General features: G+C 44.9%; 1 protein-coding gene across 1 annotated transcript in view; it reads right to left on the bottom strand.

Moving 5' to 3' along the window:
* The window catches only part of SF3B3 (splicing factor 3b subunit 3), a 307,537-nt gene that overhangs the window by 144,007 nt on the left and 143,409 nt on the right, over positions 1–20,121 (bottom strand). The window contains exon 11 of the mRNA XM_033940443.1: positions 15,927–15,999. Within this exon, the coding sequence (XP_033796334.1) occupies positions 15,927–15,999 (73 nt within the window). The remainder of the gene's footprint in view (positions 1–15,926; positions 16,000–20,121) is intronic.

Below are 20,121 nucleotides of genomic sequence, written 5' to 3'. Positions count from 1 at the left end.
AAACTTGTAGTTTTATCCTTTGCCATCAGATGTGCTGCGAATACTGTATAGAACAAATGTAGAAAACTCTTGTTTTCATCTCTCAGAAGAAACAAAATATATGATAGCAGATGAGGACCATAAGGCTTCCTTACTGCAATTCCAAAGATCCTGCTTGATTTCAAGCTTTCTCATGGTTTATTCCAAGCTTTCTTAAACTGTTACTCCTTTTGCCTCCATGAAAAAAAATAGCTGGTTAACTACCACTAAAATAGTCAGAGCGAAGAAAGAATGGTAGAACGATGCACCTACAGCAAGGGTCAGAGGTTGGAATCAAAGCAAAACTTATTTATTAACCACATTTTTGAAGGCATTACCTCAAGGCAGTGTAAAGAAAGAATAAGTTAAACATAAGCAATAGACAATTACAGCAGAAAGTCTTTCACAGTTTTAAACAGGGTATAGAGGAGTACAGGCACAACTTGGCTACCCTGTTTTGTAATTGGGATGGACCATACAGGCCTTTATCTGTCCTTGTTAATACGCTGCTCTTCTGTGGAGCTGTTTTAAACACAGGCCCTTTGAAGCAAGAATATTAAGATGTCAAAACTGTATTTTTAAGCAGTGTGAAGATGGTCAAAATGCTCCATAAGGATTACACATTGGTTGTTCAACACAATGCTTCTCAACTCTGTCCTTAGGTTCCACAAGTGTTGTTGCCTTCTGGAGACATCAATAAATTGGGTAATCTAAACTTTTGGTTTCCTTTGGCCTTTGCTGCAAATCCATTATTCCACCAGACTCTTCACCCTGGCCCATATGCTCAAAATTCACAGTGCCTCTAACGATTGATGCTAAACAAGTTTTAACCAATTTAGCTTCAAAGTATTTCAGCTATCGATGCCCCAAAATGGCTAATCGCGGTCTTTTCCATGGTTTGTAGAAGCCTCTGATAATCGTATGTAAATGAATTATGAGCTCATCAATATTAAAATGAGCATGCCAATCGATGCCCAGATGATGCCTAAAAGAAAACATTGTTTTTAATGGTCAAAAATCTCCCACAGGTCTGAAGGTCCTGGGGTGGGGGGGGGGGGGGGGGGGGGGGGCGCTTACGCACACCAATGGCAGGGCCAATGGTGCCTATCTAGGTTTGATTACAGCCAGTACCCTGGAGCCAGGGCACACCATCACCACCCGCAGTGACATGAGTTCCCAGAGCCAAGTGAGAGGCAGCGAACAGTGGCAGAGTCCTCTTCGAGAGAACTGGAGGAGCCGTGCGGATAGGTCTGTGGCCCAGGCAGCGGTGGAGGCGTTGCTAATGATAATTAAGTTTTTTGGGATGTGAACCAAATTGTCCGAGTTTCCATTAATTCTTATGGGGAAAGTTGCTTTGATATACGAGCACTTTGGATTACGAGCATGCTTCTGGAACAAATTATGCTCGTAAACCAAGGTACCACTGTACTTCAATTCCTGCTCTCCTCTAGAGAGTTTCAGAATTTTCTACATTTTCCGGTTATCATATTAATTGGAATAAATCGGAAACAATGCCTTTGAACGATAATACATTTCAATCCGATTTAGGTCATATTGTGTTAAAATGGTCCCCAGCACAATTAAAACACCTTGGAATTTTATTTCACAAACATAGAGATGCACTAATGTCCTTAAATGTCTCCTCACTAAAATCTCTAATATGATTTTTCACTGGTCCTCTTTTAATCTCTCGTAGTGAGGGAGAATAGAAGCACTTAAAATGACTATCTCCCCTATTATCAATTAGGTATGCTCCCAAGACTTGATAATCAATCTTTTTACAAGGGAATTGACTCTCCTTTCCAGATTTATTTGGTGTAACAAACCTCCTCGCATTGCTCTTTCTATCCTAAAGTTGCCTAGGAAACATGGGGGATTACCGTATTTTCACGCAAATAACGCGCACCCGTATAAAACGCGCACACGGGTATAGCGCGCAGAAATCACGATGATATGTACAAAAACTTTGGTATACCGCGCTCACGGGTATACCGCGCATGCTGCCCGACGCTCCTTTCGCCCGCCCTGACTTTCCGACTCTCCGTTCACCCCCCCCTGACTTCCGTGCACTGTCCCCCCTTGAAGGTCTGTCCCCATCCTGAAAGCCTGATGCCCCCCCCCCCCGACGTCCGATACATCCCTCCCCCCGAAGGACCGCCGACTCCCCAACAATATCGGGCCAGGAGGGAGCCCAAATCCTCCTGGCCACGGCGACCCCCTAACCCCACCCCGCACTACATTACGGGCAGGAGGGATCCCAGGCCCTCCTGCCCTCGACGCAAACCCCCCCTCCCCCCAACGACTGCCCCCCCACAAGAACCTCCGACCGCCCCCCCAGCCGACCCGCGACCCCCCCTGGCGACCCCCACGACCCCCCCACCCCCCTTCCCCGTACCTTTGGTAGTTGGGCCAGAAGGGAGCCCAAACCCTCCTGGCCACGGCGACCCCCTAACCCCACCCCGCACTACATTACGGGCAGGAGGGATCCCAGGCCCTCCTGCCCTCGACGCAAACCCCCCTCCCCCCAACGAACGCCCCCCCCAAGAACCTCCGACCGCTCCCCCAGCCACCCCGCGACCCCCCTGCCGACCCCCACGACCCCCCCACCCCCCTTCCCCGTACCTTTAGTAGTTGGCCGGACAGACGGGAGCCAAACCCGCCTGTCCGGCAGGCAGCCAACGAAGGAATGAGGCCGGATTGGCCCATCCATCCTAAAGCTCCGCCTACTGGTGGGGCCTAAGGCGCGTGGGCCAATCAGAATAGGCCCTGGAGCCTTAGGTCCCACCTGGGGGCGCGGCCTGAGGCACATGGTCGGGTTGGGCCCATGTGCCTCAGGCCGCGCCCCCAGGTGGGACCTAAGGCTCCAGGACCTATTCTGATTGGCCCACGCGCCTTAGGCCCCACCAGTAGGCGGAGCTTTAGGATGGATGGGCCAATCCGGCCTCATTCCTTCGTTGGCTGCCTGCCGGACAGGCGGGTTTGGCTCCCGTCTGTCCGGCCAACTACCAAAGGTACGGGGAAGGGGGGTGGGGGGGTCGTGGGGGTCGCCAGGGGGGTCGCGGGTCGGCTGGGGGAGCGGTCGGAGGTTCTTGGGGGGGGGCGTTCGTTGGGGGGGAGGGGGGTTTGCGTCGAGGGCAGGAGGGCCTGGGATCCCTCCTGCCCGTAATGTAGTGCGGGGTGGGGTTAGGGGGTCGCCGTGGCCAGGAGGGTTTGGGCTCCCTTCTGGCCCGATATTGTCGGGAAGTCGGCGGTCCTTCGGGGTGGGGGTGCGAGTGGTCCTGCCGGGGGGGGGGATGTATCGGACGTCGGGGAGTCGGCCGGGCAAGAGGGCTTGGGCTCCCTCTTGCTCCGATCGTGGATGCGGGTGCGGGTGGGAGCGCGTGCGAGCGGTCGTTCGGGGTGGGGGTGCGAGTGGTCCTGCCGGGGGGGGGGGATGTATCGGACGTCGGGGAGTCGGCCGGGCAAGAGGGCTTGGGCTCCCTCTTGCTCCGATCGTGGATGCGGGTGGGAGCGCGTGCGAGCGGTCGTTCGGGGTGGGGGTGCAAGTGGTCCTGCCGGGGGGGGGGGGATGTATCGGACGTCGGGGAGTCGGCCGGGCAAGAGGGCTTGGGCTCCCTCTTGCTCCGATCGTGGATGCGGGTGCGGGTGGGAGCGCGTGCGAGCGGTCGTTCGGGGTGGGGGTGCGAGCGGTCCTGCTGGGGGGGGTGAATCGGGCGTCGGGCGGGAACTATGTTTTAAAACTTTTGTATACCGCGCTCACGCATATAACGCGCGAGGGGTATGCGCGGTAGGTAAAAACGCGTATAACGCGCGCGTTATATGCGTGAAAATACGGTAGGTTTCCTGACTTTCATAAATATCAATGTTCCTGAGGTACGGTACTTTTTGGATGGTTGACCATTCTCAAGGCTCGACCCCACCAGCATGGTATGCCATAGAATCTTTTCTAACCTCCCCAATTCCACTAAAATGCATCCACCTTCAAAATAATCTCAAACTTCTTTCTTCCCATGACACCATTACTTTCACAAAGTATGCTATTCAAGCATTTGAAAAAGCCTCTCCTTGTCCATGCAGACTCTCTCTTTCTACTATTTGGTACAATCCCACTATTAATATTGATGGAAAGCCAATCTGCTGGGCCGTATGGACAGGAAAACATATTTGGTATCTCAACCAACTCATACATAATAATTCCTTCCTATCTTTCCAACAACTACAATCCAAATATGGCCTTCCCCCTACGGAATTCTATAGATCATGGGTGCCCACACTTTTCGGGCTTGCAAGCTACTTTTAAAATGAGCAAGTCAAAATGATCTATTAACAATAAAAAAAATTTTAAAACACAAAGCACACTGTATGCAGAGCAAATGTTAATTATCATTTATATTCCTGGGGTTTTCAAAGAGGTCAAGGCAGATGACTTTATGCAGTGTCACTTCAGTAACAACTATACAAAAATAGACAAATATACCCTCTCCCTTTTTACTAAACCGCAATAGCGTTTTTTAGCGCAGGGAGCTGTGCTAAATGCCCCGTGCTGCTCTCGATGCTCATAGGCTCCCTGCGCTAAAAACTGCTATTGCGGTTTAGTAAAAGGGGGCCATGGTGCAAAATATAGACAGCAGATATAAATTCTCAAAATGGACACTTTTTGATCACTAAATTGAAAATAAGATCATTTTTCCTACCTTTGTTGTCTGGTGATTTCATGAGTCTCTGGTTACACTTTATTCTTCTGACTGTGCATTCAATATTTCTTCCCTTCTTTTAACCTCCTGTATGCTTCCTCTACTCCATACCTCATTCCCTCCCCCAACTTTTTCTTCCTCTCTCCCTGCCCCTTCTTTCTGTCCATCTTTTTTGTCTCCCTGCCCCCCTTTCTTTCTGTCTTTCTCTCTCCATGCCCCCTTTCTGTTTGTCTCCCTGCCTCCTTTCTTTCTGTCTCCCTGCTTCCTTTCTTTCTGTCTCCGTGCTCCCTTTCTGTCTGTCTGTCTCCATGCCCCCTTTCTTTTGTTGCCCCACCTTTCTTTCCGTTTCCCTGCCCCACTTTCTTTCTTTCTCCCTGCCCTCCCCAAAGCCACCACCATCGGGGAACAGGCCACCGCCGCTACCATCGGGGAACAGGCTGATGCCGTGTTTTGAGCTCTCCCTGCTTCCACGCTATAAAGAGGACACAGAAGCGCCGGGACCAGCCTTCCCCACCCGACATCAATTCTAACGTCGGAGAAGAAATTGACTCGCGTTGCCTTCTCGATCTAGTGGTCGATCGCGATTGACCTTTTGGACACCCTTGTTATAGATGGTTCCAATTACATCACTGTCTTAGAAATCTAAAATGGTCTTTGAACTCGGACACACCTCTAATTTCCAAATTCCTGGAATTCTGCCACCTTGGCATCTCTCTTGGACACACCACTTCATTGATTTATATCTCCTTCTTCGACTACAGCTTCTTGTTCTAAACATATCTAGACCTCTGAATCTGCCTAGATGGGGAGGATCAATGGCTATATCCAGTGAAAAGAACTTGTCAGAGTTTTTGATTTTGTTAACCCTAAGATATTCCTTCATTAAGCATATCCAATTTAAAAAGGCCATGGGAGAGCTCCTTTACAATTCAGGCCAGTGAGATCTGCAATAACCTCCCTGACAGTGGAAAGGATGAATAGGGCTTGGTTGCAAGCATCCTTGAGGTCTAGAGCAGCCAGTCAATAGTTTGGTCTCAGGAGAGGTAGTATGGATGGAGAGATCATTCTGCACTTTTCCCTACTGAGACAGGCATTCAATAAACAGAGATCAAGAATGGGATGAAGGTTTTGAGTTTTCTTGGGAATATGGAAAAAATCTGAGTAGAAGCCCAGGGTTTTCTGATGGTCAGGCAATTGTTCCACAATGTTGTTTTGAATTAGGACAGCTCCATTGCCAACTGTGGTATGTGATAAGATGTATGTGATGGTTGAGGTGTCTGGGAAATCTGGGCTTGGGGTAGGAAATTGAAGCGATAACCCTGTGAAATGATGTCCAGGACCCATTTCTCTGTCATGATAGCCTGCCATGCAGGAAGGAAATGACTGAGCCAACCTCCAATTCACAAAGTGTCAAAAAATAGGGTTGGATTTGATAGCAGGTAGATGGATGTTAAGAGGACTGTTTGAGATCTCTTGGATGTTGCATCTGAATGTAGGTAGAGGACTGTGAACACTGAAGTTAAGGTCTGTTGTAAGGACAAATCGTCTTGGACAGTACTGCTGAAAAAACTTTTATGGTAGGATCTGCAGTAACTGAGTGTAAGGATTGTCCCCTTGTTGTACCCAGCTGTAAAGTAGGGATCCTCACAATTTACTTCTTTAGGTGGGTCATGAGCTGGGACCAGACATTTGCTAGCAGGCCAGAGGCAAGTATTCTTCTCAATAATGAGAGACCACACAGATGGCTGCAGTAAACAAAATTTCAACTCTATTCCATCTCTCTAGAACCAGAGAGAGGTTCTTCTTAAACAGCAGGTTGCAGAACAAAAAACAACAAACTCTTTACATATTCTAGTACAGGGGTGCCCAACGCGTCGATCGCGATCGACCAGTCGATCGGGAAGGCAACGCCAGTCGATCTCGTGTTGCCGTTCCAATCGGCCGGCTGATCAGCCTTCCTCTCCCCAAGGTTCCCCACGCACACTCATTCTTGCTGCGCCCTTCCTGCCCGACTGCCAGAACCCGTCTTCCGACTGGGGGATGAAGTCACTTCCTTCGGGAGAAGGCGGGAGGGAGGTCTAGGGAAGTCACGACTCTTGAGAGCTGAGCGCCGGCTGCCCCTGGCGGAATTGACAAGCCAGATTGGAGAAAGGCGGTCGGGAGCAGGAGGTGCTCTGCCCAAAAATGCCGGAGCTGCTGCTGCTGCTCTGACGTCTTGAGCCTGAAAATGGGAAGTTGAGTGTCGTGCTAAAAAGAGACTGGAACGGCTCTCATGGAAGACTGGCTTTTTTTCTTTTCTTTTCCTCGGTCCTGGGGATCCAGAGATTTGGGTCTGCAGAAGCCTAACGCTGACCAGCATTCCTCTCCCTGACATCAATTCTTACATCGGAGAGGAATTTCTGGGCCAGCCAATCGCTGCCTGGCTGGCCCGGAACTTCCTCTCTGACATCAGAATTGAAGGGGAGCAGAATGCTGGTCAGTGCAAGGCTTCTGCATGCAGAGCTTGGGGGGCGGTGGCTTGGAGGCCTGTTCCCCGGTGGCGACGGCAAACCTAGTGGCTTGGAGGAGGGCAGGGAGAAAGAAAGAAACAAAGGGGGCAAGCAGGGAGACAGAAAGAAAGTGGGCATGGAGAGAGAGAGAGAAAGAAAGAACAGGAGGCATGGAGAAAGAAAGAAAAAGTTGGGGGAGAGAATGAGGTATGGAAGAGAGAAAGCATATAGGAGGCTGAAAGAAGGAGTGGGCTGAAATCAGAAGATGTCAGAAGAAGTGCAGCCAGAGTGAAGTGAGAAGAAGTCAGAAGAAGAAAGTGCAACCAGAGACTCATGAAATCATCAAACAAAAGTAGGAAAAATGATTTTATTTTCAATTTAGTGATCAAAATGTGTCTGTTTTGAGAATTTATATCTGCTGTCTATATTTTGCACTATGGCTCCCTTTTACTAAACCACAATAGCGGTTTTTAGCGCAGGGAGCCTATGAGCGTCGAGAGCAGCGTGGGGCATTCAGCGCAACTCCCTGCGCTAAAAACTGCTATGTGGTTTAGTAAAAAGGGAGGGGCTATATTTGTCTATTTTTGTATGGTTGTTATTGAGATGACATTGCATAGAGTCATCTGCCTTGACCTCTTTGAAAAAAACCCGGAATATGAATGATAATTAACATTTTCTCTGCCTTTCAGTGTGCTTTGTGGGGTTTAAAAATTTTTTTTATTGTTGGTAGATCATTTTGACTTGGTCATTTTAAAAGTAGCTCGCAAGCCCAAAAAGTGTGGGCACCCCTGTTCTAGTATATTAAAGATAGTATGTTATTTTAAGAACATAAGAATTGCCGCTGCTGGGTCAGACCAGTGGTCAATTGTGCCCAGCAATCCGCTCATGCCCTTCCCCGCTTGGCTCTTTGACTATAGAAGTGGACTACCTTTGCATTCTTGGCTGTAGCCATGAGATTCATGTCTGGTTTCCCCCAAGTCTGAGGGAAAACGCCTTCTGAGACAAAAGACCACATTCCGGGATCCATAGTCTGTAGCTGAGAAAATTGATTTGGATGTTCTCTACTCGTAACGTGGGCTGCTGAAAGGGCTTGCAAGTGAAGTTCTGCCCACTGGAATATCATCCAGGTTTCCAAGCGAAGGGAGGCGCTTCTGGTAGCACCCTGCTTGGGCATGGAACGTCTATGCCTCTCTGGAGATCCAGTGTTGGACTTGATGGCCTTATGCTCAGGCTGAGTAGGTACCGAAGGAGTCACTGGCAGGGTAAGGAGTTTAAACACATCACACACTTGAAAAAGCGCATCGAGCTTTTCATGGAATTAAAGCACCGGTACCTTTGGTCTTTCTGCTGGTACCATCAGTGCTGCATTTTGCCTTGGAGATAGTGACCTTAAAAAGGATGCACACCTTGATGTAGGAGAGGCAAAGTGCAAGAGAGGTCATTGCTTGGTCGGCATCTAGGGACTCGATGCAAGGGTGACCTGCAACACCTGTTGGGAAGCTGGCGGCTTCTTAGCTGGCTTACCAGACGGAGCGATGTCTTCTGACGCCAGTGTCAATGTTTTGATGAAACGTTTCTGCACAAGATTCTACACAGTGCTCCAGGCCAAGGCACTGCAAGCACCAACTGTGGGGGTCAGTGATGGAAATTTGCCTTTGGAATCTATAGCACTTTTTAAAACCTGTTAATGGCCGGGACATCAATGGAAAGAGCACCTCAGCCAAATCAAATTCAATGGCTGAGGAAAAGAAAAGGCTTCGTCAGGCAAAGCCCGTGAGGCAAAAAGAGGGAGGGGGGGTAATTTCCCCACTTTTTTTTTTAAAGTTAAGTAAACTTCAAAATTAAAGAAAAGAAGAATCCATGAGCGGGGAGGCAAAATACACATTTGAACAGCATTCAAAAACATGACTTCTTAGCTCTGTGTAAAACTAAGAACTGAGGTACTGTGAGCCTGCGTTGGGCGGGAAGGCACTCGCGCATGCCTGGTGTGGGCAGTTCACAAACTTTCTTAAGTTCTTAAAGTGGCGATGCACTTTTAAAGCTATCCATACCAGGGCTCTGTGGATGATGTCACCCACATGTGAGAATATGTTGTCTGCTTGTCCTGGGATAATTAAATATATCACTACATTTAACTTTTAACCATCTAAATCTTTAGAAAATAATAAACATTACTGTGTGGCTTGCAGAAAGCTAGGATAATGGTAGCTCTGTGAAAAAAGATGATACTTTCTCACTGGCAGAGCAAAAAGCAGATGCTCTGTTAAAGAATGTACGTTATATAGAGGAACCTGGTTAGCAAGGTATGATCCTTCCTGGTTTTAGGATTCAGTACGAACATTCTCAACAGTGATTGAAAGATGGACCCAAGCTTTTACTGTTTTACAGTTCAACATTACTACAGTGCCATGCCCATTAGCTGATGTTATTTATGCTCTTATTAGTTAAGCAAGTTCCAAAGACTTTTATATCTATATATTCAAACAAATGTACATAAAAAAGTAAACTTTAGTCTTTCGAAACAATAAACCATAAAACAGCTGGATTCAAATCTATTTGCAAAAGTACAATATGACAAAATAAATCAAAATTATTTGAATTAAAGCAGTCTGATTCTTAATTCACCTGACTTTTATATGCTTGAGACCAATCCAGGTTTTTCTAGCTATATTCTGCCAGCACTTAGAACATTTTTATCCTACTGGAATATAGTTTATCCTAGTGGAATCGGTTCATAGACAACGGCGCGAAAGACAAAGGCACGCCCAGACAATTGAGCGCAGCGCGGAGGTGCGCGCCGCTCAAAATTACTGTTTTAGGGGCTCCGACAGGGGGTTTTGTTGGAGAACCCCCCCACTTTACTTAATAGACATCGCGCCGGTGTTATGGGGAGTTTGGGGGGTTGTAACCCTCCACATTTTACTGTAAACTTAACTTTTTCCCTAAAAACAGGGAAAAAGGAAGTTTTCAGTAAAATGTGGGGGGTTACAACCCCCCAAACCCCCCACAATGCGGCGCGATGTCTATTAAGTAAAGTTCCCCCCCCCCCACGGCCCCCCGTCGGAGCCCTAAAAACAGTAATTTTGAGTGGCGCGCGCCTCCGCGCTGTGCTCAATTGTTTGGGCGCGCCTTTATCCCGGCGCGCTTTTGACCTGACACCAGTGGAATCTATGTGGCATTCCCAAAACTTCTTGGTCAGCCCTAGCAAAGCAAGACTCAAAAGTTACACTTCACAAGGACTTTAAGCGGTCAACAGAAATTTAATACTGTATTTGCATGCATGTGCCCAGTCTGTAAAGCATTAGTGTGTATTTAAGTTATCCCGGCAAGGTTTACACAATAAATCAGGCAACATCTAGCAAAGGATAAAAGAGAGGAGAAAATAGAACAACCATTCCAAAACTCTTGCTTAGATCAACCAGAACAGTTAGCATAAAGGAACACCTCTTCAGATTATGAAATCAACATCTCTAGGTACTAAAGCTGTCCCCACTCAATCAATGCCTAGGGACCTTCATGAATGTCATCTAAACTACTCAATGGAAGTGTTATTGCAGATGTTAAAAGAAATCTAATCCACAAAAGGGGAGAGGAAGAGGAGGACCAGAACCCTGCACATATACAGGGTAATTTTATAGATACTATCTAGCAAATACTTTTATCTGAGTGTACTCGTGTTCAGGGGCAGGCTTTCAGCAGTCATTTTTTTTGTGTGTACTTTATAAAATATGTGCAAACACTTACAGCTGCTCCCTACCAGGCATAAATATTGACAGCTTCATTTTAGCTGTGCTTTTTCTGCTTTGCTGAGGTAATGTGTTTTTATAAAACAGGCTACAATTGGTGTCTTCTTGTCTTCTCAACCTAAACGACCTGTTATAAAATTACTCTCCTAGTGTCTAACCAGTTACATAATGCACCTTTTGCACTGCACAATTTACAGCACAGATACAGTGCAAGCTGAGTCAGTCTTACTAAAGTCAGCAAAAGGAGTATGTGCTTCTGGTACTGTTTAGCCTGTGAGGAGTCCCTAGCAGTGGGTACACACCTGTGGGGATCAGCACCTCCACCACCAGCCACCTGTGAAAGAGAAAAAAAGGCTTGGTATTGGTAGTGTGCATCACCAAGTACCAGCCAGGGTTAGTATTTGCTTTCAAGGAGGTGCAGATGGATGAACCTGTAACAAATCTCACAGCATGTCTTGTTTCCAAGAACAGATGTCACTGCCAGAAACAGTTGTGTGTGAAAGAGGGATCAAACACACCCATACATAAAAGGAAAAAAAAGTTTCATATTCTCCAAGTTATAAGTGTAATACTCCTCTAAAAAACCAGATGTTCAGTTCACAAGAATGGTGTATTTATATAACTGGTCACCAAATTTTAGATGGTAACTAAAGTATACATCGGCTATCAAAGAGCTGGGGAATAGAATCATCAATAATCTGAATTAGTATATATATATATATATATATATATATATATAAATAAAAGACAGCCACCCTCAATTTATGCCAGCAAATTAATGTCTTTCACCTGAGGCTATCAAATATATTTGCTAACATATAGAGAACGATATTTAGAATACTGTACTGTCCTCTGCAATTTATCTATTTAACCTTTCCTCTGAATGTCCTGACTGGATCATCAATGGTACTTTCTACAAAACTACAGCTAGAGTGGGCCTTTGAACTTTCAGGTTCAGCAAAAACATGTTCAGTATGTCCCACTAAACTGGCAATAACTGAGTGATAAGTGAAAGTGGAGGAAAGCAACCGACAACATCAATTTAGTTTGATACCTTAATAGGAGGTTTCACAGGCTCTAGCCTCAAAAGCTCAAATGTTTTTATTTCAGAGGCTTTATCTCACAGCATCCTAATTAACTTTGGTGTGAGAAGCTTTACACAATACACAATGTTGTTAGGTCTCAGTGCATATACAACAAAGGATATATCCACATCATATGGCAGAATTCTCTTGGTGTAACATTCCCAGAATCAATGTTTCCTCTCATACTCAAGATTCAGAACCCAGGGAATGTTCTCTGCCTAATATAGATACTTATAAAATTATCTGACATGTATTTAAAAGCAGATGCAAGGAATCAGCAAGGCAAACAGTTTGCAAGATCCATTATGGTTGGCAAGAAAAGAAACAGACGGTATAAAATTCTAGGATTTATTTACTACTTCAGCTCACAAGTTTTACATGTACATCGGACATGTACATGTTTCGCCAAAGGGGCTGTTTCAGAGGCAAATGTAGAAAGTCTAAGTCATATATATGGTTTTTAACAGTTTGGTGAAGTTTGGACTTTTACACCATATGGTACCCATTCACCCCTGAAGATCAACTTTGATGAAAACAAGGCCACGTCAGGCATGTATGTACAGGGCAGGATTAATCAATAGGCCAAGTAGGCACTTGCCTAGGGCCCGAAATGGTCAGGGGGACCCGATGAAGGAAGACATCAACATTGTTTTTTCCAAATGGTGATGGGCCCCTCCAGCATCGATCGGCAACCCCCCCCATCGACGGAAAGTAAGACAAGCAAGCAACACGAGTAAGAAAGGCAACGGGAACTGTAATTTTGCAAGCAGTGCTGCTTGCCCAAAGCTTCCCTCTGACGCAGCTTCCTGTTTCCGCCTGGGCGTATGGTGGGGTGGGGCAGGGCAGGGAGCCCAATGTACTTGTGTGCCTAGGGGCCCTCAATAAATTAATCCTGCCCTGTGTATGTATAAGGCAAACACAAACAAAAAATCCAGTGAAATGTCGAGCTACAAACAAAGGGAGACCGCAGCAATGAATGTACAAGATGCCAAGTTCTTGATTAAAAAACAAGACTTTTAATTGCAATCATTAAAAATTGAAGTTTGTATCCAAAATATGGTCCAATTGTGTGGAAAACTGGGACCCGACATGGTCCGTGTTTCGAAAACACACTCCTTCCTCAGGGGTCCTAAAAGGTATTGAACCCACTTGCAGGGGAACCATAAGGATTACAACTAGAAACAAAAATGGTCTGATGAACAGAAAAGCGAAGATAGGTAACCTCCTTCACAACGCATAAAACCTGGGAGCTGAAATAGTAAATAAAGCCTACAATTTTATATGGTTTGCTCTTGGTAAAAGCACGTGTGCAGAAAAAGGCACCTATAAAATTACTTAATGGTATCCATGCATAAAAAAGTTACTGGTATATAACATGTGCTTATATCTGCACATATAAAAGGTTGATTCAAGGTTCAACTTTATTTAATACACCGCAAATCACAAATATGAATGTATCCAAACTTGGGCCGGAAAATTATGTCTGCCTTAGAATAAGTAACTGTGCATAACTTTTAGGGAGGCATAACCAATATGCATTCACAGCATAGGTGCCGTTTTATTTTGATTTTGTTCATATCTTTTCAGTAATAGCTCCAGGCAAACTACATGCAAGTATAATATTTATTTCATTTATGGGTATTTCCCTATCCCTAAGAGGTTTATAATTTAAGTTCATATTTGAAGCAAGATCACAGGGAATACTGGTGGGGTTGAACCCTGCCTTTCCTAGTTCTCAGCTTGCTGCCCTAAGCACTAAGCTATCTTTGTACTTTGTTGTCTGAGTGCTGGGAATCCATATGAATGAAAAACTTTATTCTTGTCCACTTAGGAATAAGGGGAGTTATCAACGTAGGCTACCATTAAGACAGTTTATTTTACAGTTAACATGGGTTATTAGTAACTAGGTCTCACTTCATAAAACCGGACCTGTGCCAAATTAGCACAAGTTAATAAAAAAATAGCCTGTCTTAACAATAATCCATGTTAATAACATCCCCCCTTAGGTATAGTGCACAATTACAAGTGCACTCAAGCAGTAAAACAATTTGAGCAATCTTATCTTATTTGACCTCTTCTCCTTCATCTGCCTGCTATACTGGGTAAATTGAACAATTCTAGAAGTAGCTATATGCCATTTTTACTTTATACTGACTTTCTGTTCCATTTTCATCTGCATTTCTGTAATTTTCATCTGCATTTCCCAATAACAAAGTATTATCATCATTCTTGGGGAAAATCTAACAGACTTACATCCCTGTTTCACCAATGTATCTTCAGAGGATAAAGCAATGCTGGCATGCAAATCATTTCATGCTGTACGCTACTGCAAAATGTCTTGTTTATCTACAGCGTTGACTCAAATTCATATTATTTTCCTACAGCGTGAAGTGACTTACCTAGCAGTATTGCTTTATCCCCTGAAGCCACTGGTGAAAAGGAGAATGATCTATGGTCTTAAAAAAATATGATCGTGTGACTCCATTTTATTATGAGTTGCACTGGCTGCCAATGAAGGCTTGTGTTTTCTTTAAGTTGGGTTGCTTTTGCTATAAGGTTATATATGGTACTACTCTGTTTTATATGGTTAATAGATTCTCTCTACCATCGTATAAAAATCATAGAAAATCTCATGCCCTGTTTACCTTCCCATCAGTACAGGGCTATAAAAGCAAATTTCTAGACCATACGTTAGCATTCCAAGCAGCTTCACATGACAGAGAATTTCGATTGTTATTGCTTGGAGTCTGTTCTTATAAACATTTCAGAACTCAACTGAAAACTTATCTTTTTTCAAAATACTTGGTTAAATAATTTCTTCCTGTCATTCTTAAATCATCTTTAGTTTATAATCTTCTCACCACCTCTTTTCACTTTGTTATTGCTGCAAGGTTACTGCTGCTAGATTATCAATTTGTCTATGCTGCTAGTTAAATAATTTCTGCCATTCTTAAATTGTCTTTAGTTTATAATCTTTTGTAAACCGCATAGAACTTATGGTTACGTGGTTAAGAAGCACAATGTTACGTTATGTTTATGGCTTTGCTGCAGTTATTTTTGCTTAATAGAGAGGTGTAGCTGTTTAAGAAGTGTTATGGTACTTTTTGGCATTTCTATCAATGCAGTGCAAGTGATACAAATTGCTCATGAGTGTAATGTATGAATATGGACATTTATCCCTCCCCCCCCCTTTTACAAAACTGCAATAGCGGTTTTTAGCGCAGGCTGACGCACTGAATGCACTGCACTGCTCCTGACCCTCAAGAGTTCTTATGAGCGTTGGGAGCAGTGCAGAGCATTCAGTGCATCAGCCTGCGCCAAAAATCACTATCACAGTTTTGTAAAAGAAGGGGTTAATGATTATTTCTATTTTTTATATTGATCTTTCCCTAAAAAAAGTTTTGGGAAATTGGGAATGATATTTTGTGTGTAAAGCTTTGGGAGGATTTTTAAACAATGATTATAATGGGGGCTAGAAGAGGCAGCACTATAAACTATAAGGTTGCAACTTTAGTGCACACAGACAGCCTAGGTGTTTTTCTTCCCATATATTGATTTAGCGGTGTATTTAATAATAAAAATCTTTTGAAGGCTAACGATTCTTCCACTTTTTTATAGTGTTTTCACATAATCTTAAAAGTAGGTTAAGAATTATCCTGAGCTTAGGAATGATGACTCTGCCAAAAATGACAGAGCAACAATTATAAGAAAGCTACAGATGGACTTGATTCCAAAAAGATATGATATATTGGCTGGATCAGAACAGAAGTTTTCCACATATTGGTCTTATGGAGAAGAGACATGAAGTCACATCATTTCCAGCCTTTCCATTCCCTTAAATTGTGCTAATTTCTCCCTGACATGATGTATAAAGGCTCAGCAAAAACTCTGTACCTTCTATGTGCCTTCTTACTGTCCATACGGCATTGGGATTACCAGGCAGCTCTGACACAGCCATTTCAGATACCTAAGGGAAGAAGGTAAAGAGAAGTGCTGTTAGAACGTTCAAAATATACCTTACTACAAAAAATGGAATGCATTCTACATAGATTGTGATACTTTTTATTAGAACAACATATGAATTATCCACAGATATCGTGCATGAGCTATCAAAATCACAAAAGATGACATCAGGAAAAAAGACCTATGAGGTCTTGACAGAAACAGAGCACAAGAGCAAATAAAAATAACAAGAGTTATCTAGTCTGATTATTTTTCTTCCTGTTGCATGCCATCTACCTGACATAAGAACATAAGCATAAGAACATAAGCAGTGCCTCCGCCGGGTCAGACCATAGGTCCATCCTGCCCAGCAGTCCGCTCTCGCGGCGGCCCAAACAGGTCACGACCTGTCTGAATAACCAGAAGGGGCCCCCTTGCCACCTTGTTTTCCCATTGAAGTCCTATCTTCCCATCGAAGTCCTAATCCTCCGGTCTTGCACATTCACAACTTGGTTGGGTTTCCATACTTATTACCTGGTTAGTTTTCTATACTTGTATTACATCCCAGCACCTCTCTCAGTATCCCACGATCCCTTTATCCCTCAGGAATCCGTCCAATCCCTGTTTGAATCCCTGTACTGTACTCTGCCTGATCACTTCCTCCGGTAGCGCATTCCAAGTGTCCACGACCCTTTGGGTGAAAAAAAACTTCCTTGCATTTGTTTTCTTTCATTCCCTATAAATATATGCCTTTCGCTCTCTAAAATTTTAATGCTTTTTCTGCTTCCAAGTACACTAGAGGGTTGCTTTAAGTATTCCCCATATATTCAATCTTCAATATATTAGCTGGGCTTAATAAGTGTGAGAGCATGTTTTTAATTTGGATTGACCATTTTTTATTGGATTATTTCATAGATTTTCTAAACAAGAATTTGTTCCTGATGTGAACATGCTAACCATGCTTAAGATAAGGAATATTTTTGGAGATTGCTTTCCAATCCAGGACTACTTATCTTCAGTCAGACCAATCCTAAGAAAACTGCAAAAAAATGGGGTAAATTAATAGTGACACTTCTTACCTGTAATTTCCTTTCCTTGAGTTGTTATAATTCTTTCTCGGTTTGTCCACTGCAATTTGTTTTACTTAAATATTTCTTCTAAATTATTCCCTAAGCTTCAGCTTTTGCAGAATACAGCTGCCAAACTGCCATTATTGATCCAACTATATTGGCTACCCACACAAGCATGAGTTTAAAATAGCTTATAGTATATTTAAATTTTTACAATAATTATGCTCTGAAGATCATCTGCATCTAATTACATAGCCAGTGAAAATAACTTGTCAGAGTTTTTAACTTTGTTAACCCTAAGATATTCCTCCATTAAGCATATCCAATTTAAAAAGGCCATGGGAGAGCTCCTTTACAATTCAGGCCAGTAAGATCTACAATAACCTCCCTGACAGTGGAAAGGATGAATAGGGCTTGGTTGCAAGCATCCTTGAGGTCTAGAGCAGCCAGTCAGTCGTTTGGTCTCAGGAGAGGTAGAATGGATGGAGAGATCATTCTGCACTTTTCCCTACTGAGACAGGCATTCAATAAACAGAGATCAAGAATGGGATGAAGGTCTTGAGTTTTCTTGGGAATATGGAAAAAATTGGGTGTTTTCTGATGGTCAGGCAATTAGGAAAGTTCCACTGCCAACTACACCAGTGGTGTCAAAGTCCCTCCTCGAGGGCCACGATCCAGTCGCGTTTTTAGGATTTCCCCAATGAATATGCATGAAATCTATTAGCATACAATGAAAACAGTGCATGCAAATAGATCTCATGCATATTCATTGTGGAAATCCTGAAAACCCGACTGGATTGCAGTCCTCGAGGAGGGACATTGCTCTACACCCAAAACGCATACTTTCACGCAAACCAGAACCTCCCTTAATCAACTTTACACCAAACGATACTCACTAAGCCCACACCTCACTATATGCCCCAAGTACTTCAGCCCCAACATTAAACATTAACAATCATCTCCAACTCACATTCTCCCTACCACCCAAATGCTACATACAGTCAGTGTTCTCCCCAGGGCCTTTTAGCCAGGCGCTCTGCCCGGCTAATTTAGATGACCACCCAGCGAATCCTGCTGCTACCGCCGAAGCTCCTTCCTGGGCCGACTTGCCGCCAAAAATTGTGTTTGACGCCTGCCTTTTTTTTTGCCAGCATGTGGATTGAACCCACGCTCCGGGGCTCAAACGTGTGCGTGCCGGCTTCCCTTCGCTTCCCTCCTAAACTGGAAGTTATGTCCCATGGGGGGAGAGAAGAGAAGGGAAGCCGGCATGCAGACGTTAGAGCCCCGGAGGGAAGCTTACAACTTGTTGCATTTACTTGCTTCGTGCCTTCCTCGCTGCCGGGTCCTGCCTACTTTCTGTTTCTGCGAAGGCAAGACCCAGCAACGAGGAAGCAAGTTGTAAACTTCCCTCCATCGCTGACCTATGGAAGATAGGCCAGCGATGGAGGAAAGCTTGCGACTCCGCCGATGGGAGGGATGGGAAGAGAAATGCTGCTGCTGCACCCAAGGGGGGGGAGAAGAGAAATGCTGCTGCTGTACCCAATTGGGGAGGGGGAAGAGAAGTGCTGCTGCTGCATCCAATTTTTTTGGGGGGTAAGAGAAATGTTGCTGCTGCACCCAATGGGGGAGGGGGAAGAGAAATGTTGTTGCTGCACCCAATTGGGGAGGGGGAAGTGAAGTGCTGCTGCTGCACCCAAAGGGGGAAGAAAAGTGCTGCTGCAGCACCAAATTGGGGAGAGAGAGGGGAGAAGGAAGACCAGGAAAGGGAAAGGAGAGGAAAGAGATGCCAAGACCATGGGAGGAAGGGAAAGGAAAGGAGCTACCAGACAATGGAGGGGGGGGAGATATGTTAGGGTATATGGGGGAAGGGGGAGGAGACAGATGCCAGACCAGGAGGAAGCAAGGAGAGAAAGGAAGAAGAGATGCCAGATAATGGAGTGGGAGGGGGAGATGGAAGGAGAGGAGAGAGATGCCAGGAGGGGGAGATGGAAGGAGAGGAGAGAGATGCCAGGGCATGAGGGGAGGGAAGGGAAACTAAGGAGACATAAAATGCCAGACCAGAGGAAAAGAAAGAAGAGGAGGTGCCAGAGAAGGAGGGAGAAGGAGAGATATGCCAGGACATGGGGGGAAAGAAGGGAAGGAGATAGAGATGCCAGACCATGTGGTGGAATGGGAAGGAAGGAAAGGAGAAGAGAGAGATGCCAGAGCATAGGGGAGGGGGTGGAAACAAAAAAATGGAGAGGGGGTGAAGCTGAAATGAATTATGCACAAAGGAGAGAAAGGGCACAGGATATACAGTTTACAGAAAGGACATAGAAAAAGGGAAGGCCATAAGGAACAGGAGAGGGCGGACACTGGATGAAAAAGGCAGAGAGGGTGGACAGTGGATGCAAGGGGCAGAGAGAAGGTTGACAGTAGATGGAAGGGGTAGAAAGAGGAAAGAGACTGAGTGGAAGGGGCAAAGAGAGAGGACAGATGTTGCATGGAAGGGAGCGAGAACAAACGCTGAATAGAAAGAAGAGAGTAAAAAGAAGATGATTAAAGCAGAAATGACAAAAGGTAGAAAAACGTTTTTTTGTTGTTGCTTGACGTAGAATCAAGTAGTATTGTAACTGTATTGATTAAAGTTTATAAATCGGAAATAAGGCAATTTGGGGGGGACTAAACCCCTTTTCTCAGGTCAGGACAGGATACCCTAAAAGCAGTATATTGTACTGTCTTGAAGAAAGATTTGGCCTCTGAAAGCTAATTGAAAAATGGATTAGTCTAATAAAATGGTACAGTGGAACCTTGGTTTACGAGCATAATTCGTTCCAGAAGCATGCTCGTAAATCAAAATACTCGTATATCAAAGCGAGTTTCCCCATAGGAACTAAGGGAAACTCGCTTGATTCGTTCCTACCCAACCCCATCCCTGAGGCCAACGGTGCTGCTCTACCCCCCCAAGAACCGGCATTGCTCCCCCCGCTCATGAAGGCCCCCTGCGTGATCCACCATCCTCCCGCTCATGGCGCCGCCCCCCCCTCCCCCGTGATCCAGCATGCCCCAGGCACCCACCCACATTCCTTACCCCCATT

The sequence above is a fragment of the Geotrypetes seraphini genome, chromosome 4, assembly GCF_902459505.1.
Source record: "Geotrypetes seraphini chromosome 4, aGeoSer1.1, whole genome shotgun sequence".
Classification (NCBI taxonomy): Eukaryota; Metazoa; Chordata; class Amphibia; order Gymnophiona; family Dermophiidae; genus Geotrypetes; species Geotrypetes seraphini.
This window is presented reverse-complemented; position numbering and strand designations above follow the sequence as displayed.